This window comes from Polistes dominula, unplaced genomic scaffold (assembly GCF_049000335.1).
Source record: "Polistes dominula isolate Pdom_NZ unplaced genomic scaffold, Pdom_raw_medaka contig_77, whole genome shotgun sequence".
Classification (NCBI taxonomy): Eukaryota; Metazoa; Arthropoda; class Insecta; order Hymenoptera; family Vespidae; genus Polistes; species Polistes dominula.
The window spans coordinates 9,469,901-9,495,545 of record NW_028301152.1 but is presented as its reverse complement, the minus strand read 5'-3'; the positions used below and the strand labels follow the sequence as shown (position 1 = coordinate 9,495,545).

General features: G+C 27.6%; 2 protein-coding genes across 3 annotated transcripts in view; one reads left to right on the top strand and one right to left on the bottom strand.

Moving 5' to 3' along the window:
• Window positions 1-887: 887 nt before the first annotated feature.
• LOC107065951 (uncharacterized) lies at window positions 888-21,757 on the top strand. Of its 2 annotated transcripts, XM_015320096.2 has the most exons (5): window positions 902-1,106; window positions 1,424-1,543; window positions 15,437-15,687; window positions 17,804-18,051; window positions 18,199-21,757. In XM_015320096.2, exons 3-5 carry the CDS (start codon window positions 15,439-15,441, stop codon window positions 18,200-18,202), a joined length of 501 nt encoding a protein of 166 aa, XP_015175582.1. In that variant the 5' UTR covers window positions 902-1,106; window positions 1,424-1,543; window positions 15,437-15,438; the 3' UTR covers window positions 18,203-21,757. The 2 variants fall into 2 exon arrangements, with proteins under 2 accessions (XP_089034552.1, XP_015175582.1); XM_089178426.1 differs by lacking the exon at window positions 18,199-21,757 and having other exon boundaries at window positions 888-1,543; window positions 17,804-18,055.
• Window positions 21,611-25,645, bottom strand: part of LOC107065938 (uncharacterized) — a 275,793-nt gene continuing 271,758 nt past the window's right edge. The window contains 3 exon segments of the mRNA XM_089178425.1: window positions 21,611-22,790; window positions 22,956-23,173; window positions 25,250-25,518. Coding sequence (XP_089034551.1) covers window positions 22,515-22,790; window positions 22,956-23,173; window positions 25,250-25,518 — 763 coding nt within the window. The 3' untranslated portion in view covers window positions 21,611-22,514.

The window sequence follows — 25,645 nt, the reverse complement described above, 5'->3', positions numbered from 1 at the left end:
ATATTTTTAAAAATTTATTATTTAATATATATATATATATATATATATATATATATATATATATATATATTTTTCTTCTGTGCACGTTTATGTAATTGATCTCCTCCTAAACAGCTGGACCGATTTTAATAAAATTTTGTGTGTGTCTTAAGGTGGATTCGAGAATAGTTTAGATTTACAATTCGGTCCAATTTAAGTTGTTTATTTAATTAATTTTTTATTTATAAATTGTTATACGAAAAGTTTATAGGTTGAAGTTAATCGATATTTTTTGTTGATATTATACTTTTCGATATATTCGATATATTTCTCTTATCGTTTCCTTCGTGCTATTATTGTGTTTCAAAAAATCGTGTGCTAATTGAAATATTACATTAAGATCTAATTAGTGTTTAAAGAAGTTACTCATATAATGCCTGAGGATATCAAAATATTAATAAATTTTCCGTGCTTTTCATAAGTATTTTTCCTTATCAACTACTATCTTACTAAATATATCGACAAATTTGATTTTAACTATGGGAAAGTTCAGATATTTTCATATAAATACGGGAGTATATATGTAATAAATTAATTTAAAAAATGTATTAATAATAAATAAATTAATTACATCTATTATAATTTAAGTACAATTATATATATATTATCCTATTATCCTATAATATATATAAATATATATAGAAATAAATATGCGTATTTATATTGTAAAAAAAAAAATTATATTTACATTTTAAACATTCTATTTGATGTGTTAATAAACGATAAGAATGTTATCGTAGTTGGCCGATTACTTTCAAGCAAAAAGAAAAAGGAAAAGAAAAAAATTTAAATGAAAAAAAAGAAAAAAAAAATAAAGAAAAATTTCGTACGAATAAGAACAGAAAATTAAAAAATTTGAAATCAACTAGGTGCTACAAAATAGCGTTATTACCGTTGGCGGTGATTCTTTTATCGTATTCGATTTTGTTCGTACTTGACTCGAGTAGTAAAGTGGGAAGGAAAGAAGCAGCGTGGGTTTTAGTAGACGCACACTGTAAGCGGAAACAAGTAGAGCCAGCCGAGTCAGTTTGCACCGAGTCCTCAACGTGGGAGCAGTGCTCTGTTAAGTTAGTGCGTCCTTGTAATAGAAAGGAACTTCTTTCTCTCTCTTTCTATTTCTTACCTTTTTTTTTCTTTCTTCTTATTTTTTTTCTATTCTATATTTTATTCCTTTTTATTACTCGCGCGTGAGTTTTTATTTCAAGAAGTTTTTCTTCATTCAAGTTCTTGTTTATTATTTCGAATTATTCTTTCTTTTTGTTAATCATTATTAAAAACGTGATTAACACGAAGAATAAGCGAAGAACGAGATTAATCAATTGAAATAATAATAACAAAATCAAATATAAATACAGTGAGTTTATTGAGAAAATTATTTTTCAAGTAAAAGTGTGCTGTATTTTACCAGTGGTTATAAGAGATTATAATAATATATTACAAAAAAAAAAAACAATTTCTTCTTCCATCATCATCCTGTCACGACCGAACGTTGTTTTCAGTCCAGGTAAATATTAATCATCAACGATATTTTGATTTTTTTATTTCTTCTTTCTGTTTGCCTTTCTTTACTCTGCCTCTCTTTCCTCCCCCACTCTTCAACTTTCGATTTTCTCTCTCTTTCTTTCTCTTTCTGTTTTATTTTATTTTTTTTTTTATTTGCATTTGACTAAAACACATTGACACAGGTATTAATGATTAAATATTAACTTATTTTATCTTTTTTATTTCTTTTATTTTATTTTACTTCGTTCTTTTTCTCCTTTCACGTTTTACCTAATGTGACCCTGACGACATCGACGATTATGATTCGTCGTATAACAGTTCTCTGACGATTCTTTTTCATTTCTTGTATTTGATTTATGGTAGATTTTGAACGGATGAATAAAATTCGAATAAAACCGTTATAAAAGAGATCGGTTTCTTATTGTCGGTTGATTCTTCTCAAGTTAGAGGGCCCACTTTGCACGTATCTTTAAAGTAGATCTTCTTTGTACCACCTATTTTCAAGATGAGATAGTAATCTATCTATTTATCTATCTGTATATCTATCTATCGGTTGTTGATCACGAAAAAAATTCATATCAATTTAGTAATCGACCAACCGAATATTTTCATATTCGCAATATCAAACAATTTATCAATCAGACTTTTGGATTTCTTATCATTATTATATTCTTTTTTTTTTAATATTTTTTCTTTCTTCCTTCTTTAGAAAGTTTAATAAATTTTATGACATGTTATTTGATATTGATTATATTAAATTTTTTATAATTTTTATATTTTTTTAAAAGTAGTAGAAAGTGTGTAGTAACAGGTATTAGTTATTTTATTTCAGTAATATAATTATATTGTAGTATTAGTAGTTATATTATAATATATTGTAATATATATTTATTTATATAATATTATATTTCAATTAATAAATTAAATACTAATTAACATATTAATTATTAAATAATATAAATTTATATATATATAACAATATTATATTATTATAAAATATAAAATTTTGTATAGTAATATAAAATAAAATAACACAAATTAAATTGTTATTAATTAATTTGTAATTACAATTAATAATAAATATTATAATATTAGTAATACCTATACATTATAAATAATTGTTGAAGATTTAGGAAACATCATTTTCTAAAAAATAATATGATAATTAAAGGACAAAGATTTCTTTTTTTGTTATATACACACAAAATGATCAACAGTCACATAATTGAGTCTCAATACATCTGAAAACCATAAGGAACTTGTGCCTGTATATTTTAACCATAACCCCTTTCTATATTGTATATACAAAAAATATTGTAATTAAGGACCGCTTAAGGACAGGTTTGCTCAGCAAAACAAAAGAACAATTCATTATAGAAAGCCTTGAAAGTAATATCGAATAAACGAAGTAGTAACAGCAGCAGCAGCAACAACACCAATGAAAATCATTAAGCACACCATATCATTATATTAATATTTAATACATCATTATATCCAATTTCTTCCTTATAAGTTTATTCATGGTCATAGTCCTTAATCTTACTTTAAATAGTATTTCTATTACGTAATATTGATCGTAGAAATGAAATATAATCGTTTAGATAGGTTTTAATTATTTCTTGAGAAATTTGTCTTAAAACTCCGGAAATTTCAAACGATAAAAATCTAAAGTTATCGAAAAAACTTGAAACAACTTCAGATATCTTTCTGCATATGTTTTTTTTTTTTTTGGAAATATGTATTTTTTTCGAATTGATTTTTGAACTAATATCATTCCTTTTTTCGTTTACTTTACGCATATTTGAAGTGATTACAATATTTTCAATTTTTCTTCTAAACTTTCGTAGCATTTTCGTTTATTTTGGTCTTTTTCCTATCATCGTCTATCATTTTACTTGGGGATTCTGTTGATATAACCATAAGACGTGTTTGAAAAAGAGAAAATATTTTATCTCTCTATTAAATTCATCTCTTATTTTCCTTTAATTTTATCTCTGTGTCTATTTTCGTCTATCAACGTTACTTGGATTCTGTTGACATAGGACAGATAAAGATAGATACATACAATTAGGTTGTTCGGAAAGTAATTTCATGTTTTTTTTTTGTAGAAATGGAGGAGGAATAACCTTCTCTTCGAGGTTAAACCTAGGCCTTTCAAGTGGGCATGAACAGTTGAATTTGATAAATTTAATCTCTCATTGATCTCACGTGTTGTTATTTGCCGGTTTGTATAAACTTTATTGTGTCAAGAAAAAATGAAATTACTTTCTGAACAACCCAATATTTATTATTATTAACTCTTAAAGTGCTACAGACGCATATATGCGTTTGGTAACAATTGCCAGAGTGGTCTATTAATATTTAATTATAAATTAAATTATATTCAGAAAGAAAAATTTTTATTATTAAATATCATTTATTATTAATAAATTATTCCGTTCCTACAAAACATTTTGGTTAAAAGTATTCACTACTCAAAGGGTTAATTATTTTAACAGTATAGTTAACGAATAAAAAACAAATGATGGGAAAATCGTATTATCCTGTTGGTATATTTCCTCTGTTGATGATTTTTCTTGTTGATTCATAAATCACTGCCAATGGGAGGAAGGGGGGAAGGAATACGTGTAGAAATTACCGGTATTAAAACTGGGATTTACAATATTCACGTAACGGCATCATTTTTGTGGTTATTATTTCTCTTCGATTTAGAGCATTGATATAGTTTTGTCTTGTTTTTTGTCTTTTTATTTAATTACTTTGAAAATTTAGCCGATAATTTAGTATCGTCAGTTATATTTCTCACTCAGTGCGTTTACTAGAAACGTTTAACAAATAACTTTTAGATTTATCGTTCTAGAAATAGCTCATGAGAGATCATCAATCGTGTTTACAAACACATGTGAAAAAGTTTTCCTTTTCTAATGTTTATTCTTCTACATTCGTCTTACTCACGATTCTTATAGCATATATATATATATATATATATAGATCGTTTTTACATTAGTAAATGAAATAGTTCGTTAAAATTTATATAAATATTCCATTTTATTACTTATTATTATATTATTATATTTATTATTTATTTTATTTATTTTATTTAATTAATTTATCTATATTGTTTATTATTTTGTTTAATTTATTTATTTATATATTTATTATTTATTAATATATATTTATATCTATAATATATTTTTATTAAATAATATATTTATATTATATACTAGTATTTTTATTATAAATATATAATTTATAAATTATTATCTATATTATATTTATTATTATATTTTGTTATATACCATTTTTTTATTGCAATAATTTTCAATCTAAATAATTTTTTAATAGTTATGTGAAATATTAAATACATTCTTGAAAAATATTCTCTTTTTCCAAAAATTATACTAATTGTGATTCATGAGTCATAAAATGTTGAATCATCGATTAATCGGCAGGTAATTACTATCAATTAAAATCTAATATCATTTTTCTTTCAACATAATAGATTTATATATATGTATACTAATACAAGTAATTTTATTATAATTGCATTTTTACAAAAGAAACAATATAGATAATATTTAGTGTTATTTTGTGGTTTAAACCATTTCGAAAAATGGATTTTACGTGCATTAGTTTCTAGTAGTCATAATAGTAGGATAATAAAAAAAACAATACAAGTCTGAAGAATGATTGTGGTTCGTTTTAACATGAGAAGAGTGAAGAGGATTATCCTATTCTAGGTAACATCAACGCATAAGGCCATTCACTATTTTGTAATTCTCGCGCGAATGAGACATGCGATAGTGTTGGTACACGTCATATAGGTCGCCAATGAGATAAATACCTTCTATAGGGAATATTTCGTGTGAGACTGGGTTACTAACGTAAAAAAAAGTTGCTATCTCTATTGTGTTGCGTATTGATAAAAAAAAAACAAAGAAAAAGAAAGACAGTAAAAAGAAAGAAAGAAAAGAAAGATCAAATAACATAATAGAAACGAACATATACGTTCTATGATCTATTAGAAAGGTGCTATATTTATGAGTTTCATATTCGAATTAATTACATAAAGGTATATTTTATTACGTTTTATTTTCACGAATAAAACGATAACAAATTGATTTAATTATCTTTCCTTTCTATATTTGTAACAGATTTTACGTGCTTGTATATTTTTATACTCAATCACTAAAAAAATAGGAAATGAAAGAGTAAAAGAGAAAAGGAATATAAAAAAAAAAAAAATAGAAGAAAAGAAAAATGGATAAAATAAATAAAATAAAGTAAACTAATATATCAACTTAGTATTTTTTTCTTTTTTTTTTTTCTTTTCTGAGTACATTGAGATAATGTGCGTTAGATAGTAACTTCGGGGAAATTATTTATTTTCATGTTTTACGCGATAATAAAAACGCAAAGACGACGACGACGACTACGTTGGAATTACATTTGCGGAAAGAATATTATTTTTATTTTTTTTGAAGAACCTTGCTAATGATTAATATCATTCGATTTACGATATTCGATCTGTATTTTTATACTAATTAATCATCATTAAGATCATCACGTTGAAAATGGTGTTTTATGTGTTATGTGATCGATTAAAAAAAAAAAAAAATACAAGAAAAATATGTTGCCAATTATTTTCACATTTCTGCGCATTTCGGTAGAATTGCGTTACGGAATTTTTCTCACCTCTTTTCGATATATATTTTATAACATAATTTTTCTCAATTCAATCTTTGATAGTTTTATATTTTATTATTTTCGGTAAATAAAATATAATAATATAATATTACCATAATACTCGGGTTGCATTGTTGATATTTCTACTTATCGCTTCTTTACGTTACGGCGCGTCGGTAGTCGAATTTTGGGCCTGTCGAGAAACTCAACCGAAATGGGCTGGGCGACGAACGTGTTAAAAAATCGATACTGATAATGACATATAAATTAAAGTGCCACAAAGATACGATGCCACGTTACTTAGTTTCTAACTTATCAAGATAACTCTCTCCCCTACTTACCCCACTCACAATTTGATATCATTTATAATTAAATCTTAATAAATTAGGTTAACAATGATAAATACTTTTTCAATTTTTCTTCGTACAATCGATTACTTACCTTATAACGTTGATGACATTTAGATTTCGTTTTAACTGAAATTATAAGAATATTCATCATTTTTCATTCATTTATTAAATCAACTATTAATATTTCTAAATAATAATAATAATAATAAAACAGAGTAACTTTTACTTTAAATTTAAAATTCAAACAATTATCTTAACGTAGCCTAATATTGTATGATAAAAAAATAACATATTCAAAAAAATTCGTTTCAACATAAATTAAGATTATTCTTCATCCTTCATTCATTCATTAAATCAATTCTATATACATTTTTAAATAATAATAATAATAATAATAATAATAATAATAATAATAATAATTAAAAGAAAAGAATAACTTTTACTTCAAATACAAAATTCAAACAATTGTCCTAATATTGTACGATGAATATTCAGCAAAAAAAATGATCTTCTTCTAATTAACCTTGAATAGTACATAATTAACATTAATGATAACATAAAAAATACCTAAATAATAAAACTTTTAATTCATCGAATGGATCGAACGATCCACAGAGTAGAAGTTTTATCGTCGGCGGTCGTATTGTTGGATCACGCCATGGGTCAATAGGTTAATACGAGAACGATGATGTTGTTTTCAGTGAAACGTTACTGGTCTTCTTCTTCTTCTTCTTCGTGATCTCTTCTCGAAACGATCTCTTGAAACTTACAAGGTTTGTCTGAAGTCACACACACCACACACATATCTAAGCTTTTAATCTACAATACTCTCTAAAAAACGGAAAACAAGATTAGTGAATCTTATCGTTTCGCGTGTTCAATGATAGATCATAATATCGAAAAAAAGCTACGTGAGAAAAAAATGTGGGAAAAATAATGGGGGAAAATAAAAGGTGACAGATTTCAAATGAACTTCGTTCGAAAGGGTTTTCACATCATTTAGATGCATCATATTTTCTAGAATGGTTTTAATACACATACATACATACACATGGTTTCTAGAATAGTTTTAATACACATACATACATACACATGTCTCCTAGAATGATTTCAATGCACGTACATACACATGTTTTCTAAAATAGTATTAATACACATACATACACATATGTGTATACTTATACATCGTGGTTTTATACACTAATACATTAGTACATGTTATTTTTACAAAAGCTGATAATAATCCTTGACAAAATCGATATCATACTTCAACTACAATCTAAACGATCATTTGCTTTCTACGCTGTGTTGTTCTCTTCTTTCTTTTTCAAATTATTTTATATTATTATTTTTTTTTGTATAAAAAGGAAGGAGAAGAAGAAGAAGAATAAGAGATCGATAAACTCGGAAATAGACGAGAAAGATATAATGGGGAAACGTAGTTTCATGTTATTTGCATGCAAGTAGAATTCGTTGCATGGCTGTATAGTGCAATTATCTTTTGCACGCACGGTACCTACGACGGTGCGTCTGGTGGGGTGTAGAGCGGTATGGTGCGGTACGGTGTTGTTCGTGCTATGATATTCTTAGATTTCAATGCTTTACTTCTACTATATTATGTCGTTCTCTTTTTTTTCGTTCTTTTCTTCTATTTCTTTTGCGTGTTGCATAGTCAAAGATAAAAAGTAAAGAGAATATTATGATAAAAATAAATAAAAATTATTGCAAAATAAAATACGATAATAAAATAAAAATTATTATTAATAAATATATAATGAATTTTAATTGGATGTAAAATTGGACAGAAAAAAATGTGAAGTCAAATTATTATAAACATTATTATTAATAAATAAATTTATTAAATAATTATATTATTATTAAAATAATATTTAATAATATTACACAAATAAAAATAATATAATATTATAATAATAATTAAATTAAAATTATATAAAAATAATATTATAATAATAATTAAATTATTATTAAATTAAATAATAAATAACAAATTTTAATTCGAAATAAAATTAGAAAAAAAAACAAAACGTGAAGTTAAATTTGTATAGATTATTAATAAATATATAATACATTTTAATTCGATATACAATCGCAACAAAAATGAAGTCTTTTTTCAAATTTTCAAATGAAAATTATTAGAGTTATAATAATTATTGTTATTGGACGTGCAAAGTTTCTAAAATTTCCTTGTTCGTTTTTACATCATTGGTAGCAGCTGGTTTTTGATGTTAAGGTGCGAAAGGAGGTGAAGGTTGGTCGCGTGTTAACACACGCATATGCAGTAACCGTGTAACACTTGTACCGTTGTATTCGTTGTCGTAGTCGTCGTCGTCGTTGATTCAACTCAACGAAGTATGAGTTTTCGATCGAAAGGTATCACCAGGGAAATCGACGAATACGATACGCTTTATAAAAGACCCATACCCATACGATATTATAAATATAGTGAGAAAATAAAAGGTATAGAATAGTATGATGACTGTCGTGGCGCTAGTTCTACTCGCTCGATAAAATATAAAATTAAGTAGAAGGAAGAAACCTATAGGAAAAGGCAAGAAAAAAATAATAAAAAAAAGAGAATAAAAAAAAAAAATAAAGGAAAAATACTAAACGATCGAATATTCGTAAGGTGTACTACCATAGTCAAATACCAACGATAACTTTACTGTTATACCTCGTAAAAAAAAGAAACTTGACAATTGTTCTTACTTGTCAACGTCTAATGACTTTATAACTTGATCAATAACTCCTTTCTTACCATAATTACGAATAATAATTTGAAATGAGTGATTTGGTAAATGGAAAATTGATTGATTTTTTTTCCAGAATAAGTATTACAAGCTTGTCCATTAACGTAATTTGTAATTTGAGTTATAGTTGCTTTCCTATAGATTAATCAATCATTTTTCTTTCTTTTATTCTTTTTTTTTTCAATTTGTAAATATATAATTATATTGTTTTTACGTGAGATAAAGATATGAAGTATATATATATATGTATTGTTGTTAGATTTATGAGAATCAAAGCATTCTATTTTTAAAATGATATTTCCATTTATTTACTAACATGTTTTCCTTCTATTAGAATTTTTTTTACCACGTTTTCACGTTTTCCACAGTTCGACACGTGAATCGTCTCAATGCTAACGAACGAGGAACACTTTGAGAATGAAAAAAAAAAACATCGAGTCGAAGAAAAACGTCTTGCACATTTTTTTCATTCCGATTGATAATCCAATGCGATATCACAATTTATTTTGATGAGGTGGAAGTGGGGATATACACGTTTATGTTTTTCTTAATTCCATCTAAAAAAATAGGAATACCCGTTAAATTGAATTTCGACTCATTGTTATAAATATAACATCGTTATCGTTAATTTATCAAGTGATAAATTTTATTTATCATTGGTGTTAAACGGTTAAATATGTCGATCATATAACTTGACGATTATACAACAAATGATAAGATGCAATTTGCATTTCTATTTTAACGTTTTGTAAATATTAAATGACAAAAATAAGTCTTTGTATATACTGGATAGGTGTGTATATGTGCAATATCATATTCCTATATCATATATATATATGATATACAATACTAAGTTAAATTGAATTATGACTGTTTGCTGATATTTTTCAACTCGTTGCTAAATCTTGTTGAAAATGCAATATGTCTGTCGTACTTGTTTTCAAATCATAAATATTAAAAAAGATATGAAACAATATAACTCTTTTTCGCGTTATTGATTAATATTTTATTTTGTCTTTTTTAACATAAACGATCTTTGTTGAAAATGTTTGCTGCTACGTTCCCACGATTGTTGCGAAATGTGAAGCATAAGCATTTGTGATAATTGTGTTGGTAGTAGTGGCCTGGGGCTCGTACGAGCCCGACTTTCGGAAAGTTAGCAATCGTGACACTTTCCCTTGAATCGTTAACTGATACAGTACATAGAAAGCTCTTATCATCATCTTCATCGTCATTATATATTCATAGGAAAATTTATATCTTCTTTTAAAGAAGTAAACATTTTTCAGATTTTTTATTTAAATACGAGTGCATCATAAATTTAAATACACTTAGTTGATTATATTTTTTTTTATCTAGGAATTAGTAGAACTCGTATATTATTGTCAAAGTTATTTAAAATTTATAAACAAGATAATTAAATCTGGCCTTCAGTTTATGCTTTAAGTATACTTTACATATATACATACATATATGTACTTTTCAATCAATATTTTCCAGTTTTTTTATAATTTATATATTTTTCATATACATTAATATCTTAGTAGAACATACAGTTAATATTATAATTTGTTAACTTATTATCTTCTAGTATATTTTACATATATACTTATATTTGTACTTTACAATCAATATTTTCTAGTTTCTTTTTACAATTCATATATTTTTCGTATCTATAAATATTCTAGTGAACGTTAATATTATAATTTGGTTAACTGACTTAACATTAGAATATTTAGGACAAGCTTTTTGAACCAAGTTGAAATAATTTACCGATAAAGCTTTTTACTTCATACGTCGAGGTGGCGACCACTAGTTTACGTCAACGTCATGAATGCATGAGCTATTTCTAGAGTGCTATAGAATGGTATAAAAGCGTTAGAAAATAACCGGACTTTGAAGTTTTCTGATATGATCATAAGGTACTATCCCGAATAAAAAAAAAAAAAAGAAGAAAAATCTCTCTCATTTTGAAATAAAACATGAAACTTTTTGATTGATAACCAATAATATTAAAAAGTTACGTAAATTTTTCAAGTAAAAAATATATAAATGAAAATTGAGTAGAGTCAAGTCAAAAGATTGTAAAAAAAACAGAAAATAAAAAATAAAAGTGCAAGAGTAACGATGCGATACGATGGTATCCGATGTTTCCTCAGGTCAATGTCTTTTCTATAGATACATACATATAGTACGATGAAACATCCTCGATATCAGCGTTTCTCAATCTTTCTTGTTATACGATTAAACACATTTGTTTGTAATGATGGTATTATCCAAATATTTAATATACACAATTTGTAAAAACCTAATATTATATACTATAATATATATATACTATATATATATTTCAGCATTATACGAAGTGTCTTGTCTTGCGAGACAAATATTATGTTCGTCATGGTTTCTCGAACCTTTTCATTTCTCGAATTTGTAAATTAAATTCTGTACAAACTTTTTAAAAATATTTTACAAATACTGTATATATATTTTTTTCAAAATCAATTTAACTTGACTTAATATTGGACTGTTTTTGATAGATTGATTTTTGAAAATCTTTTACAAATATTTTATATATTTTTTTCAAAATCAATTTAACTTGGATTAATGTTCGACTGTTTTTGATAGATTGAGAAAAACTGTTTGAAATATTATTTAGGTTTGTAAGTGTTTATGTGTTTGATTTAGCAAACCTAAGTTGTTTTCTTGAAAATGCAAATTAAGTATTCTATAATTTTTATTGTATAAATCGTATCGATGTAACACCACGAAATGATCTAATCGAATTGAAATATTTCAGAAAAGAAATGTTGCAAATTTACTAACGATCAATAAAACAATTAAATTATAGTATTGTACATAAAATCGTGCAAATTATTCAAAAAATTAAAGCTACTTATCTTTTATTAACAGTACCGTTTATAGTTCAAACGAGTTTTGCCAAATAATATGCAAGTTATTTTTAAATTTAAAGAAATCATAAATTTTACTTTAATTATCGAATTAATTGCAAAGTAAATAAAAATATACATTTTTTATATTATCAATTATCTTTTGATAATGCTCCGGTAAGTCTTTAATGAGGACGTTATTCGTAAAAAGAAACAGAAAAAAAAGAAAAATTCAACCAACGAACCAACAAGAACATATAATAATCTTGCACACATTCACACAAATGTATATATGCCCCAGCCAATTAACTAACTATTCCTTTCATACTAAAGGAAGATCACCGACCGGTTTGAGGTACCTCCGACTGAAATAGTGGCTCGAAGAAGAGTAGAAAATAAGGTTCAACCGAAGCAACTCGCTTGACCACTATAAAGAACACACGTTTTCACTGATACACACGAATATCATTACACGGTAATATATTGCGTGTTGAACTTTCTCGGAACCCACCACGGAAAACCCCTGAGCGCCTGACGTACCAAAATCACGACAATTTTTTATTTTGTTTGTAAACGATTAAAGTTTCTTCGTGATCACGTGTTGTACCAAATTTCATCTCAACAATTTTTACGAAATAATAACGTATGAAAGAGTTAATTTGTTATCAGACAAAAGAAAACACACGCAACCATCACGCTATTATTAAGAATTTGTATGAATATGTTAAAAATAAAATAACGAAACAATTCGACGAGTATTCCTCACATATGTAATATATATATATTGTACATATGTGCACATAATAAAACGTGTGATATCATATCTACTCTGTATAACCTTGAATGTTATTTGTTAAGAATATGTTGGATGCTTGTAGTCTAGGATTTTCTCGAACATTAAAAAATAAAAAGCATAAAACGTTTAACCCTTTCGCTACGGTGGGCCTCGCCGCGGAGTACCTCGTCTAGAACGGAGCGACGTACCGAAAGTAAGAACATTAAGTGCGCGCAGTCTTTAGCATTCGGAACCTTTTGTCTCAAAAACGACTTTGTGACATTACTTTTAGAAACAAAATGATTTGTGTTCATAATTTTTCCATGGATATATTTTTAATTCAACAATACAATTAATAATACACGAAGCGATACCATTTATCTTAACATTTGGTTCCATTTTTGGAGCGGGTGACTATAGTCACCCGTCGTGTATAGGTGGCATCGTGTGACGGGTGACTATAGTCACCCGTCGTGTGCGGGTGTCGTTTTTGTGGCGGGTGACTATAGTCACCCGTAGTAGTGAAAGGGTTAAAAGCATAAACAAGAAATATTATTTTTACTTAGCTATAATTGTTAATTTAAAAAATGTGTAAATAAATATAGTTTACAAAGTAATAAGCACGTGATAGGAGTTGAAATGTTGTTTCATATCTCGTTGAAATGACATATGTTAAGTACTTACGTGCCACCAGTCTCGTATCCCCCATTCGTTCGTTCTCTTTCCGTTCTCTGCAATCGTGAAAACACCGATTGCGCTTTTTCTTCGAGTGTCATGAGCTTGCTCTCTCTCAACAACAACCTTTTGCGTTGCGATTTCGAGAACAACCGCATTATTTCTGCTATCATCGTCATTTTTGCTAGTCACTTTTGCAAATATGTGAAAAAAAAAGATTTATTTTACGACGGATGATCATGTGTTCACTGGGAGTAGAGGGTGAGGAACGGGGGAGGGTTTTATTCGTTTAAACTCGATGATATCGTTGTGGGGTACTTGACAAAGATTTGAAAATACGCCTTATCTTTATGATTTCTGCACCGTTTGATATAACCGCGAGCTTATACGTAAAATAGTCTAACTCCTCGGTTTGTTTAAACTATATTATCTTATATGTGTATATGTTCTATATATAAATATAAATATATATATGGTTGCATGTATATCATTTTACTTTGTAATCAGTCAATTGTAGGAAGATAGTTCATATAGTGATAGTGTAGTTTAATCATTTTATTGATACATAACCAGTTATGGAGATGATCAATGGTATCAAATCTTTTATCAATATTAATATTAATTTAATAATTTTGTTATTAGTATATATATTTTATTAATATTAATATTAATTTAATTAATTAATTAATTTGATATTCATTGAACCTTTATATATTTTTATTGAACCAATAGTCAACTTTTCATACTAATATAAAAAGCTTCTTGATAAAATATATTTAATTTATGTTAATATTATAAAAGATATTAATACTTGTTCTGTTCCTAAATAATTATTATGATTAGTATAACAAATTTGTGCATCAGTGTTTTAGTTTTTATCGAATCGAAGTCCTAATAAAATAGAAAACGATCGAATGTAGGTTTAATAATGATAAAATGACTTACCTGCATTGGATTCTCTACATTGTATTATCGGTCCGTGTTTAGCCTACTTTGTATTAATCGAGAATTATATATAGACATTCATATACCATAAAACTTATTTCATGCCCTTCGTGTATATTACGTGTGTGTGTGTTTTTTTTAAGTTCTATCTTTTAGAATCTACCTAGAAATACTCGTACATTAAGTTTTGTTTGAATAATTTCGCATATCTATCCAATCATTGTAAGGAATCATAGTTAATAATAGCTTTATCATTTTATCACAAAAATGATATATATACTCTATAAAAAGCTAGATAAATATTAATAATAATAATAATTATTATTAATATCAAATAAATATATAACTATTGTTACTAAGGTGAAATAATAAACACATAATTTCTGAAAATTTAAATTAGAAATAAATTAAAGTAATATTCAAATCCTTTTTCTATCATTATTTTACACTAGAGTAACATAATTAACTAAATTCAATCCAATAATAAACAAACATAATTTAATGTAATGTAGTTTATAACTACAATATTAGGAATAAAGTAAAATAATAATAATATTAATAATTAATTATTAATATATAAATTATTAAATGTTATTAATTATTATTAGAATATCTTTGATGATAATGAAATATATAAAATACTGTGCAATATTAATGAACTTATGAAATTGTTTAATTGTAAATAATAATAATAATAATAAATATTATTAATTTCATAATCAATAGGAATTAATTATATATCTATATATAATTATCTGTTAGTTCATTTAGTTATTTTTTTTTATTATTTCTTGCATGTTTTAGTAATGTCTCTGGAGGATTCACGACGTTCTCAACGACCGTACAGGTACGGTATGGTCCTTTTATGTGTTGGAGCTTTGATAAATTGGCTAGGACTTGCGGAAAATTATGTCGAACCAGTCCGATACGTTGGAGTTGCATGCATAGTAGCAGGGGCACTTTTGATATGTGCAGCTATGTGTTGCTGGTTACACGCGCCGCCAACTCGGACTAGCACGCACGCGCAACACGCGAATCATCCAATCACGGCCCAGGTAATTTATCATTATTATGAACGACAAATCTCTAAAGATTCATAATTTTCCTCTCGTTTTACTTTTTAAGACAAATCCTTTCATCTGAAATCAGTTCGAAAATCATGGAAACTGTATTCCCGTTAATGTAACGTCATTTATGAAGAAATAACATAATCGATTAATTGCAGTTTTTCCCCATCTCGATAAAAATTCATTGATTTACGTAGAATACGAACGTCATAAGTGTTTCCTTCTTTTTCTTTTTATTTAAATATCATCCACATCAAAGATTTATCATTATTATTGAGAAACGGTAAACTATAGTATTAAACGTAGGAACTCATTGCTAAAATGAGTCATCGATGATAGTTTTTCAAGTTGTACAGTTTAGTACGACATGCTTGAACGGCCTGGAAGATTCAAGAATCTTTTAGATCGATCTAATTGTAAGTCAATTTGATATGATATTGAAAAGGAAAAAAAACAAATAGAATTAACATTTTATACCGATATTATTATTATTCAATCGTTAACTTACATTGTAAATTAATTCAAAAGACGAACGTGTTTAAAATTCTTATTTTGTTTTTTCTTTTTCGATGTTTGCCTACTATCGGTGTAAAGAAACTTTAACGAGGAAGAAAAAAGTCAAGTTAGTCTAATTCTTGTGTACGATAAACGATCTTTTATTCCGATGACAAGGCTTAAATGTTTGCCGTTGCGTCAGTCGATTGCTTTTATCTAACAATAAGTAAGTTCTTTTTTTTTTTTAAATATATATATATATATATATATATATATATATATATATATATAAGTTAATCAGGGAAATCTTCACTCACACGTTCATCATGAGCTGTTAGGCTCCGTCAACTTTCGTTTAAAGATTGTCTTTGTCGTTTATAACCGACCCTTATCGCGTTTCTTATCTGTCATAAATTCAAAGAAAAATATAAGAAAAACAAAATAAATAAAAGTAAGAAAAATTATTGAACTTTATTAACAAATACTAGTATGTTTATCAAAATAAATAAGGTGTTCAGTACAATAAATCATTATTATTTTTTGATTGATCTATTTGAAAATAAAAGAAAGAAAATTCTTGGGGAATAGGTTTGTTACGAGTACCTTTTTAATAATTACGATATAGAAAGAAAAAATTATATTAGGATGGATCTAAAGTACGAGTTAGTCAAGTAAGAGACAACGAAAGGAGGTCGTCAGTTGACTAGAGTCGTTGTTAAGGACGGTTTACTACTTTAGGTATATTCACCCGGAAGTGTATATCTATAAAGGATATATTTTTATCTTTCTTACGGTTGATACACCTGTCTAACTTTGTTTTTATTTTGTTTTATTCTCTCTCCCTTAAATAAAACTAATATAACCTATAAATTTTTCGGTTTAAACGTTTCTTTCTTTTTTGAAAAGATCTTTTCTCTTTCTATTTCTTTTTTTATAAATTCTAACCTTTAGAGCTTTTGAAATATTTGAACTTGACGATTAAAAAGGGTTAAAATAATAAAAATATATATATATATATATATATATATATATATATATATATGAAAATGAATAGTTCACGGTTGACGCATATCAAAAAGATTTCAGTCGTTCACCCTGTATTTCCACTTAAAAGCGATTATGCAATTTTCTCCGAAGCTTTCTTTATAGCTGCAAATAACCGGTCTATTCTAGTCGTTTGAGTCTCATGCGTCACCCTATACATATCTTGCCCGCCCTTTCGCGGCTTACATTCAGCCGGCTATAAAGTTTATAAAGAGTATCTATATATATATGTATATATAACTCAGGTACGTAGATAGATATCTATAGACGACCTACGACAAATATAAAACGGTTAACATTTCCGGGTGAATATCCCTTACTTATACGTTATTGAGTAATAAAAAAATTATAGTCACGTTATATACAAGTTGGCAAGTTTATTTCTATATCTCAACCGATCTTCAGGTTTAATTGTTTTCCAATTTTATTTTTAGATCGAATTCATTAATCTGATCTTGAAAATGAAATCACCCTATTACATTTATTAATGTAACTCAGTCAATATATTTTTACAGTGATATAATTATAGGTTATAATTGATGATCGAATTTATTGAAATTTACAGATTGACGATCCAATTCATGTGATTTCAATCGAGGAACCGTCGAATGGTGCAAGACAAAAGCCACCGGATTATGAAGCTGTAACTGATGCGCCACCAAGTTATGATGATGCCATTAAATTGAATCCTGGTCATTTGATTAGGTTAAGTACGAGTAGTACGGCATCTTTACCAACAGAACATACGATACCGGGAACCGTTGAATTGGTTCCCGGTGAAACCATGCGAACACCGCCACCGCCATATGCGAGGTAATTTTATTTTAATTTTAATATGATTTTTAAAAAATTAAAACTAGTATTTTTTATTTGTTAAATGTGGTATTGTTCAGTTGGCAACTGAACCTTGTTGATTTATTCATTCATTTTTATAATCGATGTTTCGTTTATTATTTTCAGGTGAAAGATTTTTTGAAGCATGGTGGTTACGAAAAAAAACGAGAGGGTTGCTGCGAGATGGCAGCAGCTTAAAAGAGAGACGACCGAGGAAGTGTAAAGAGTCTATTAAAAGTCTTCATGACACGAATGACACTAAGAGACACCGTATTTTTTATGTGTGTTTTTTATTATTGTCAATATTAGCGCTAATTGTCGCAAAGGGGATAATTTTTTCTGAGAAAAAAACCATTGCGATTGGGCGTTAAAATGGACTATTACAAAAGTAAAAGTGCGATCATCCAGGGTAGAAGATAAAACGTGGCATGTTCCTTTCTCCGAAAAAAAAGAAAAAGAAAACGGATATCGTCCATTGTAAAGATGAAATCATTTTTACAGACTGATGATGGTACAAATGTTGTAATACGAACTATTCTTTATGATTTGTCATAGTCGACAAAACTAATAAAACTTTTGTATCGATTTCCATTAACAAAAACGTGATGGAAGTAAAAACAAAATCTTTTTTTATTAGTTTTCGTTTTCCTTTTTTTTCAAATTAATCGTAAGATTGAAATCAAATTTACGAGAAGATTTATATACACATCCGAAAAAGTTATTTGTAACCCCCATTTGTACGCAATACAACTGCCAATTTGTGATAATTATTGTATTTTTGCTCGAATACTTGTGAACGATTCTATATAATATATATAATATATATATAAAAAAAATATATATATATATAAAAACAATTTATTACGATGTACTTTTGTATTTTTAAATACGTCGTTGTATTTCATTATGGATTATCATAAATGTGTGCAATGTATTACAATTTTACATTCGCGAGAAATGAAACATAGTCTCTCATATTATAGTCGTCTCTCTTAAATTATAAAAAGTCATGTATGTGTGTGTGAGACCAATAATTGTAAATTATTTAACTTCGTTTCAATAATTCATGTTTGTTGCTGCTTTGTTCGTTGTGAACGAACGAAGAAAATATGGAGGATTCTAATTAAGTTCATCTGTTTTTTTTTCTTTTTTTTTCTTCATGAAAAAGAAATAATAGACTGCAGTGCGAATAATTTTTATATTTTATGAAGATGATACTCTCATAGAGAAATCATGAAATAAAGCTCTTAGTTTTATTTATCATCAAATATTGTATATTTATCAATGGTAAACTAATCCATGTAATTTAATCAAACGATTTTGCATTTGGAAAAAAAAACGATTCATAAATCTAATATTTAATGTTCCTATACGTTTTTTTTTTATTTTTTTAACGGTAAAACGTTTCTTATATCATCATTGAGAGCATAATAATATAAATAAAAATTATTCGTACGCTTATTATTATTTGTAAAAGCTATGAGATCATCGCAATGTATTTTTGTTGAGTATCACTTTTGTTCATCGGCTCTGCAAAAAAATAAAATCTTTTTTATAACAAAAATATAATTAATAATAATAATTATAAAAAGAAAAAAACAAGAAAATAAAATAAACTTTTATATATATATCTATATGTATATATATAAATATATATATATATATATATGGTTGACGGTATTTCGATTACCCTTATTTGCATCGCATCCTGATTTATATTAAAAATTTTTGTTTGTTTGTTTAATTAGCGAGAAAATTTTGATAATATAATTGAAAATATTGAAAAAACAATCAATATGTGTGTTATTCACATTTATAGCTTATAACAAATATATATATATATATATATATATAGTACTATATATTATATTGTTCGTTTATCTTGAAAACAGAATCGTGAATGCATACGCAGATAATTCATCGATAAATACCCTTTATTCAATCGGAGTAACATTTATACTTACTTTAAAGCATGTTATAGAACTAATATATCTGTAGAACTTCATGAAACGTCAACAATAATAATCGTAATAATGAAATAGAACATAACGAATAATAAATGATGATATTAAATGACAATGAGATCAAAAGTTAAGAATAATAATGATAATAATTATAGTTACAATCATAAAATTGTTATATTCTGATAACGCGAAGATAAGACGTCGTAATAGTAGGTAACAATTGTAAGAGGATTGTTTTTTTTTAAATGATTATTTGCTTTTTTACTTCTCTTTTTTCCTTAATTTCTTACCATAACCTTAAAAAAGAAAAAAATATATTTCTAAGATGATAACAAAATGCAAATATCAACGATTTAAACACAAAAGTTAATATATTGATAATGTTTTGCGATTAAAAATGAATATTCGCATATTATTATCTATTATCAGGGTTTTGTGTGTGTCCATATCATCCTCTTTCTCTCTACATAACCTTAAATCTGAAATATATTCTCTTTTCGGATGATGTATATTATTCGTTCGTATTTTCGGTATTTTATCATGAATGAGAATAATTAATAATTTTCAAACACCTCGAGACTTTTTTTAATTATTTTTTGTTTTTATTATATTCGTAGGTGATGTGTGTCAAAGGAAGGATCAAAGTTTTTTTTGGTCACCTACCGTCGCCGCTCGATTAATGTTCAATATTTACAGATATATATCTTTCGCGTTTTCTATCAATTAAAAAACAAACATGAATGTATAATAATAACGAAGTCAAACTTAAACAAATGAATATAAACATTTAACAATAATATGGTGCCAATATATAATAATAATATTAATAATAATAATAATGATAATAATAATAATAATAATAATAATAATGTATATCACCATGATGATGTTTATGATGACGATGAAGATGATGATGACGATGATGATGATAATGATAATGATGGTACACAGTTGATTCTTATGGAGAAAGAATTCGAATGCAACGAAATGCATCCCTTAAATTATTGCACGTATGAACGATCTTAAATCGGATCATAATCACATTTTAAATCTAATACAATCTTGATTGCCGAATGTAAAGCGGCACTTTTTTAGAACTTCTTTTTGTGAAATTGGTTTTTCTTATTTTTTTTTGTTTTGTTTGGAATTCGTCCGTACATTTTTATAAATTCGATAATACACCGTATTTTAGATTAACATCCGTTCTAATCACATTAGAGTTCTACGTATGGACCGTAACAGATCTTGCATTTCATTTTGAAAATTTCGTCATCGTTGTTTCTACCTTTTTTTTCTTTCTCTCTCTCACTTTAGCGATTTTTTTAATGAACGTTTCTTTCTTATAATAATCGTATTACTCTGTAGTTTATATACACCATATGGACATGAACTTTCTCTCTTTCTTTCTTTGACAAATTTCTTTTCTCGTAAAATCGTTGACATTATAAATGTGTGTTTGTGTATGTATGTGTGTGTGTATTTTTTATTTTTATTTTTTTTTTGTATATGTATAGCGATATACTATCAACAGTAGCAAGTAGTAGTAGTAGTAGAGGTAATAATTACTATTGGAGTAGCACTATAGAAATGTTTTTTTTTTTATCTTTTTTTGGGGTGGTAATAACGATTGACAATTATATTAATAATAATATTAATTAGCAATAATAAGTTAGTCACCAATAATAATTAGTCATTTTGTTTATAAGTAATCTCTGACATATCCTGAAGCAGCATTTTTAGCATCATTTTTTTCCTTTTTTTTTTTTTTGATACATCGGAGCTCCTGTGATAATTTTTAATTAATGCTAATTAATAATTAGGTAATAACAGTTATACAATAGTAATATTAATGAGATCTGATATACATCTAAGCTAATCCCTTTTTTTTACATGCCTTAAAGAGATAACCACAACATATTGAATAATATAAATGCCATTTTCTTTTTTTATCTTTTTCAACCCCCTTTCTTTCCGTGTATTTACAAAGTGCTAATTAATATAGTTATCGTCGATGATCTTATTAATTTACGCGACATTCATTTTCGTATGTACAAAAGATATTTCGCATAATGGCGAAATTAGACATCGTATAATTTGTTTATAATCGACTCACATGTTCTGATAGAACATTTTTTTCTGTGGATACAATCGAGATGTTTCGGTGAAACAATTTTTGTGTTGTTCAATTATATGTTTCTCGAATAATATCCAACAATTTTTGTCAACGAATTTTTCCTTTTTTACCTGAATCGAATTATTATTAAGAGAAAGTATCTTTTTTTTATTTTTAAATTGTTTAAATTATATTTGCTAATCGGGCTGGTCGATAATGCAAAGTTCCTTTTTCACAATGGACACGAAAAGTTTACCCAATAACAGTAAGTAGGTAAAATCGAATCCTGACATTATCGTTAATCACTTTATCAAAGATGTTCGACGAACGACACTGTACTCGATCGTTGAACTTTAGGGATGGTCTCAGATGGGTGTCGGCAGGACCGTGAAATCTTGTAGGGCGGTTTTCACCGTTTCGTAGATCGGTCGATTGGTTTCGTCGGCACAATAGCCGTCGGCGGTGCACAGAGTTTGCAGTTTTGTTAGATAACTATCAAAATTCTCATGGCCCATTTTCTCTGGCGGTCCACCTGGGGCGTTAGGTATTCGTACGTGTTCCAGCAACGTTATCATGTTATCACGTAACGACTGATAGTACTCGGTTAAATTATTGTTTCGCGTAGCTATCGTCGTTGTTTCCTAAAAGAAAAAACAAATAATTAAATAATAAATAAAAATTGTTAAACAAATGAGATATCTGTTTAACTAACGTTCGATAAATAAATCAAGATAAAGAGATAATTATTAAGAACGTTTTTATTAACAGAAGGTAATCTATAAAAATTATCGACCGAGCATACGAACCTTCTCGCCCTGTTTCAGTTGATTCTCCATGGCGGTGATGTCACTACGCAGGCGCAGTACTTGCGATTCAACCCGAGCATTCTCCCTTTGGAGTTCTGTGATTTCAGCCTCCAGTGTATAGAGGTCTTCGCCCTGGGCACTTGTGGACCCACCACCGCTTGTATTACCCTGACCCGTGCCCACCGCACCTCCGTGAGCCGGACCACCGGCGTCCACCCCTAAAGTTAGCAAAGACACGGACCGGTTCATCAAACTATCCCTCCAAACTATCATCTTTTTTTTTATTTTTTTATTTTTTTTACGTTTTCCAGCAGTTTCTTTGCATCTACGAGTATCTTCGCAGATTAAAAGAATTTACCGAAATGCCATATTTAATGTTATTCAACAAATAATTACACGTTTATACAAAGAATCTGATTATTCGGAAATCGTAAAAAAAGTCTTTTGATTTTTGTCAATTTAATGACTATCTATGTAATTTCTTTTTTTTCCATATATATAGAAGCATTTCGGCGTTTTGCTTACAATCAGAGGAAAGTCAATATCGAAATGCACTAAGGCTTATTTTTTTTTTTTAATAATAAACGTGGTATTGTAGCGAATTTGTGGGGATTATGCTTGTGAGGAGCAATTTGGAGCCGTCATTTAAACGACATGGTTGTTGTTGTTGTTGTAGGTGTATATGCTTTTAGGTGCGCAGGTTTATGTTACGCCTATTACTTTAGTTAAACGCTATAAACCTAATTTAAACCGTTAAAAGAATCTTTGATCGTTCAAAGATACAGTTTTTTTTATTATATACATCAAGTAACAGACGCACCAACCTGACTGAAGTGCTGCGGGAGTGAAAGAGTTAGGATAATGAGGTCAATTTCATAGGACAGCGTGAGGTGCCATCATACCAGATAGTAGAAGAAATAGGAGATACCGAGTGCTGGTTGTTTAAATTAATAATTTTCTTTTTTCATTACAATACAAATTCATGACAAATTTTTTAATATAAAATTTCAGATACGCACATAGATATATATACATATATACACATATGTATATATATTTTGTTATTGGTACCAACACTCGGACATCATCTCGTAAAAGTAAAATTACTGGTGTGTGGATTTTTGTATTAAACACCGAAAACACATAGAAAACATGTGGCGAGTACGTCAGTTCCTTACCTTCAAAAGTAAACGTTCTCCTCAAAGCTCAATGACAGGAAAGGAGCTGATCGTGATCCCAGAATAAATCAGAATATATTATTTTTCATCATCATTAATGATAATACCGCTTACTTTGTTCTTATATTTTTCTTTTGTTCTTGCATATAATAATAGGAGAGGTAACAACGCGAAACTAATTACCGACAAAAATTAGGTTTATAGGACAGATGAATATGAAGGTATTGAGTAATGTTATTTTTTATTATTTCGGTTCAGGTGTTGTTATTTTTCCTTTTTTTTTGTTTATCGGCTGAATTATTAGAAGTGTGTTGCTTCTTTTTCTATATATACAAAATTTTGTAATAATCTATTTCAGGATTTGTTTAATTACACCTGAATCATAGTGGCATGAGAGAAACGTAATGATGCAAAAACATCGTACACAAAATTATTGAAAATAAAAGTGAGCAAAAATTATGTGAGGAGACAAAAATGATTATAAAAAAGAGGGAATAGGAAAGGGTTTACCATCGTTGGTATGACAGCACATCATTGCATGGATAATTGAGCGTGGCATAGTACAGGACTAAGTATAATAGGGTCTGGTACGCACACATTTACAAATAAAAATTTGCAATATTGCATATTTCGATAATTCACTCATCCAGATATACGAATTATTTTTAATAAATAATACAATATTTAACCGATAGATGAATAATACAAACCAAAGATTTTATGATTTAATTGCAAATCATTAAAAATATGATCACACGTCTGGATGAGAATCTTTATCGAAAGCATATGCAAAAATGTCATTTGTTGACATTTGTCTAATGTCTCTTCTATGCTAATTATTTTTTTTTCCTAAAGTGTATCATTAAACGCAAATATTAATTTATAATCGTGATAATTGCGCGTGAGAAGTTTGAATCGAAAAATATCATTTTCTTAAAACCAACCAGATCTATTTTGATTGTAATAAAATATTTAACAGATCAAATATAACAAAAACCACCCACACGCAATATATCTTGTTGTCTATTTTTTTGTTCTACTCTTCCATCAATAATTTGATAGGAAATAGTAGTTTTGTTACGCATGAAAAGACAGAAGCAACTGTCAGATCCTCACCGGGGATTCCTTTGCTGTACATGCTTGACATATCCTCGAACTTTGGTTTCTTGACAGCATGTCCGGCTATAGGACAACCCGATAGTGATCTATGCGTTGAAAATGAGCCATTTATATGACCGATACCATCGCAGCCTGGTGTAGGACAATTGACACCTTCAAATTTCATCGCTGTCGTCGCTGCGATTGCTGCTTTGTGTTGTTCAATTGTTCCACCAGATTCCATGACTCGCGTTTTGTTCCTATTTGCGATCGGGCATCCGGATGCACTATAACGCGTCAAAGTTGTTAATGGTGTAAACATATATATATTTAAAATTAATGTTGTTATATTAAATATATGAGTGATTGGTTTTGTATCCTTGCTTCTTGATTGTATTTGTATATTGTAGCATA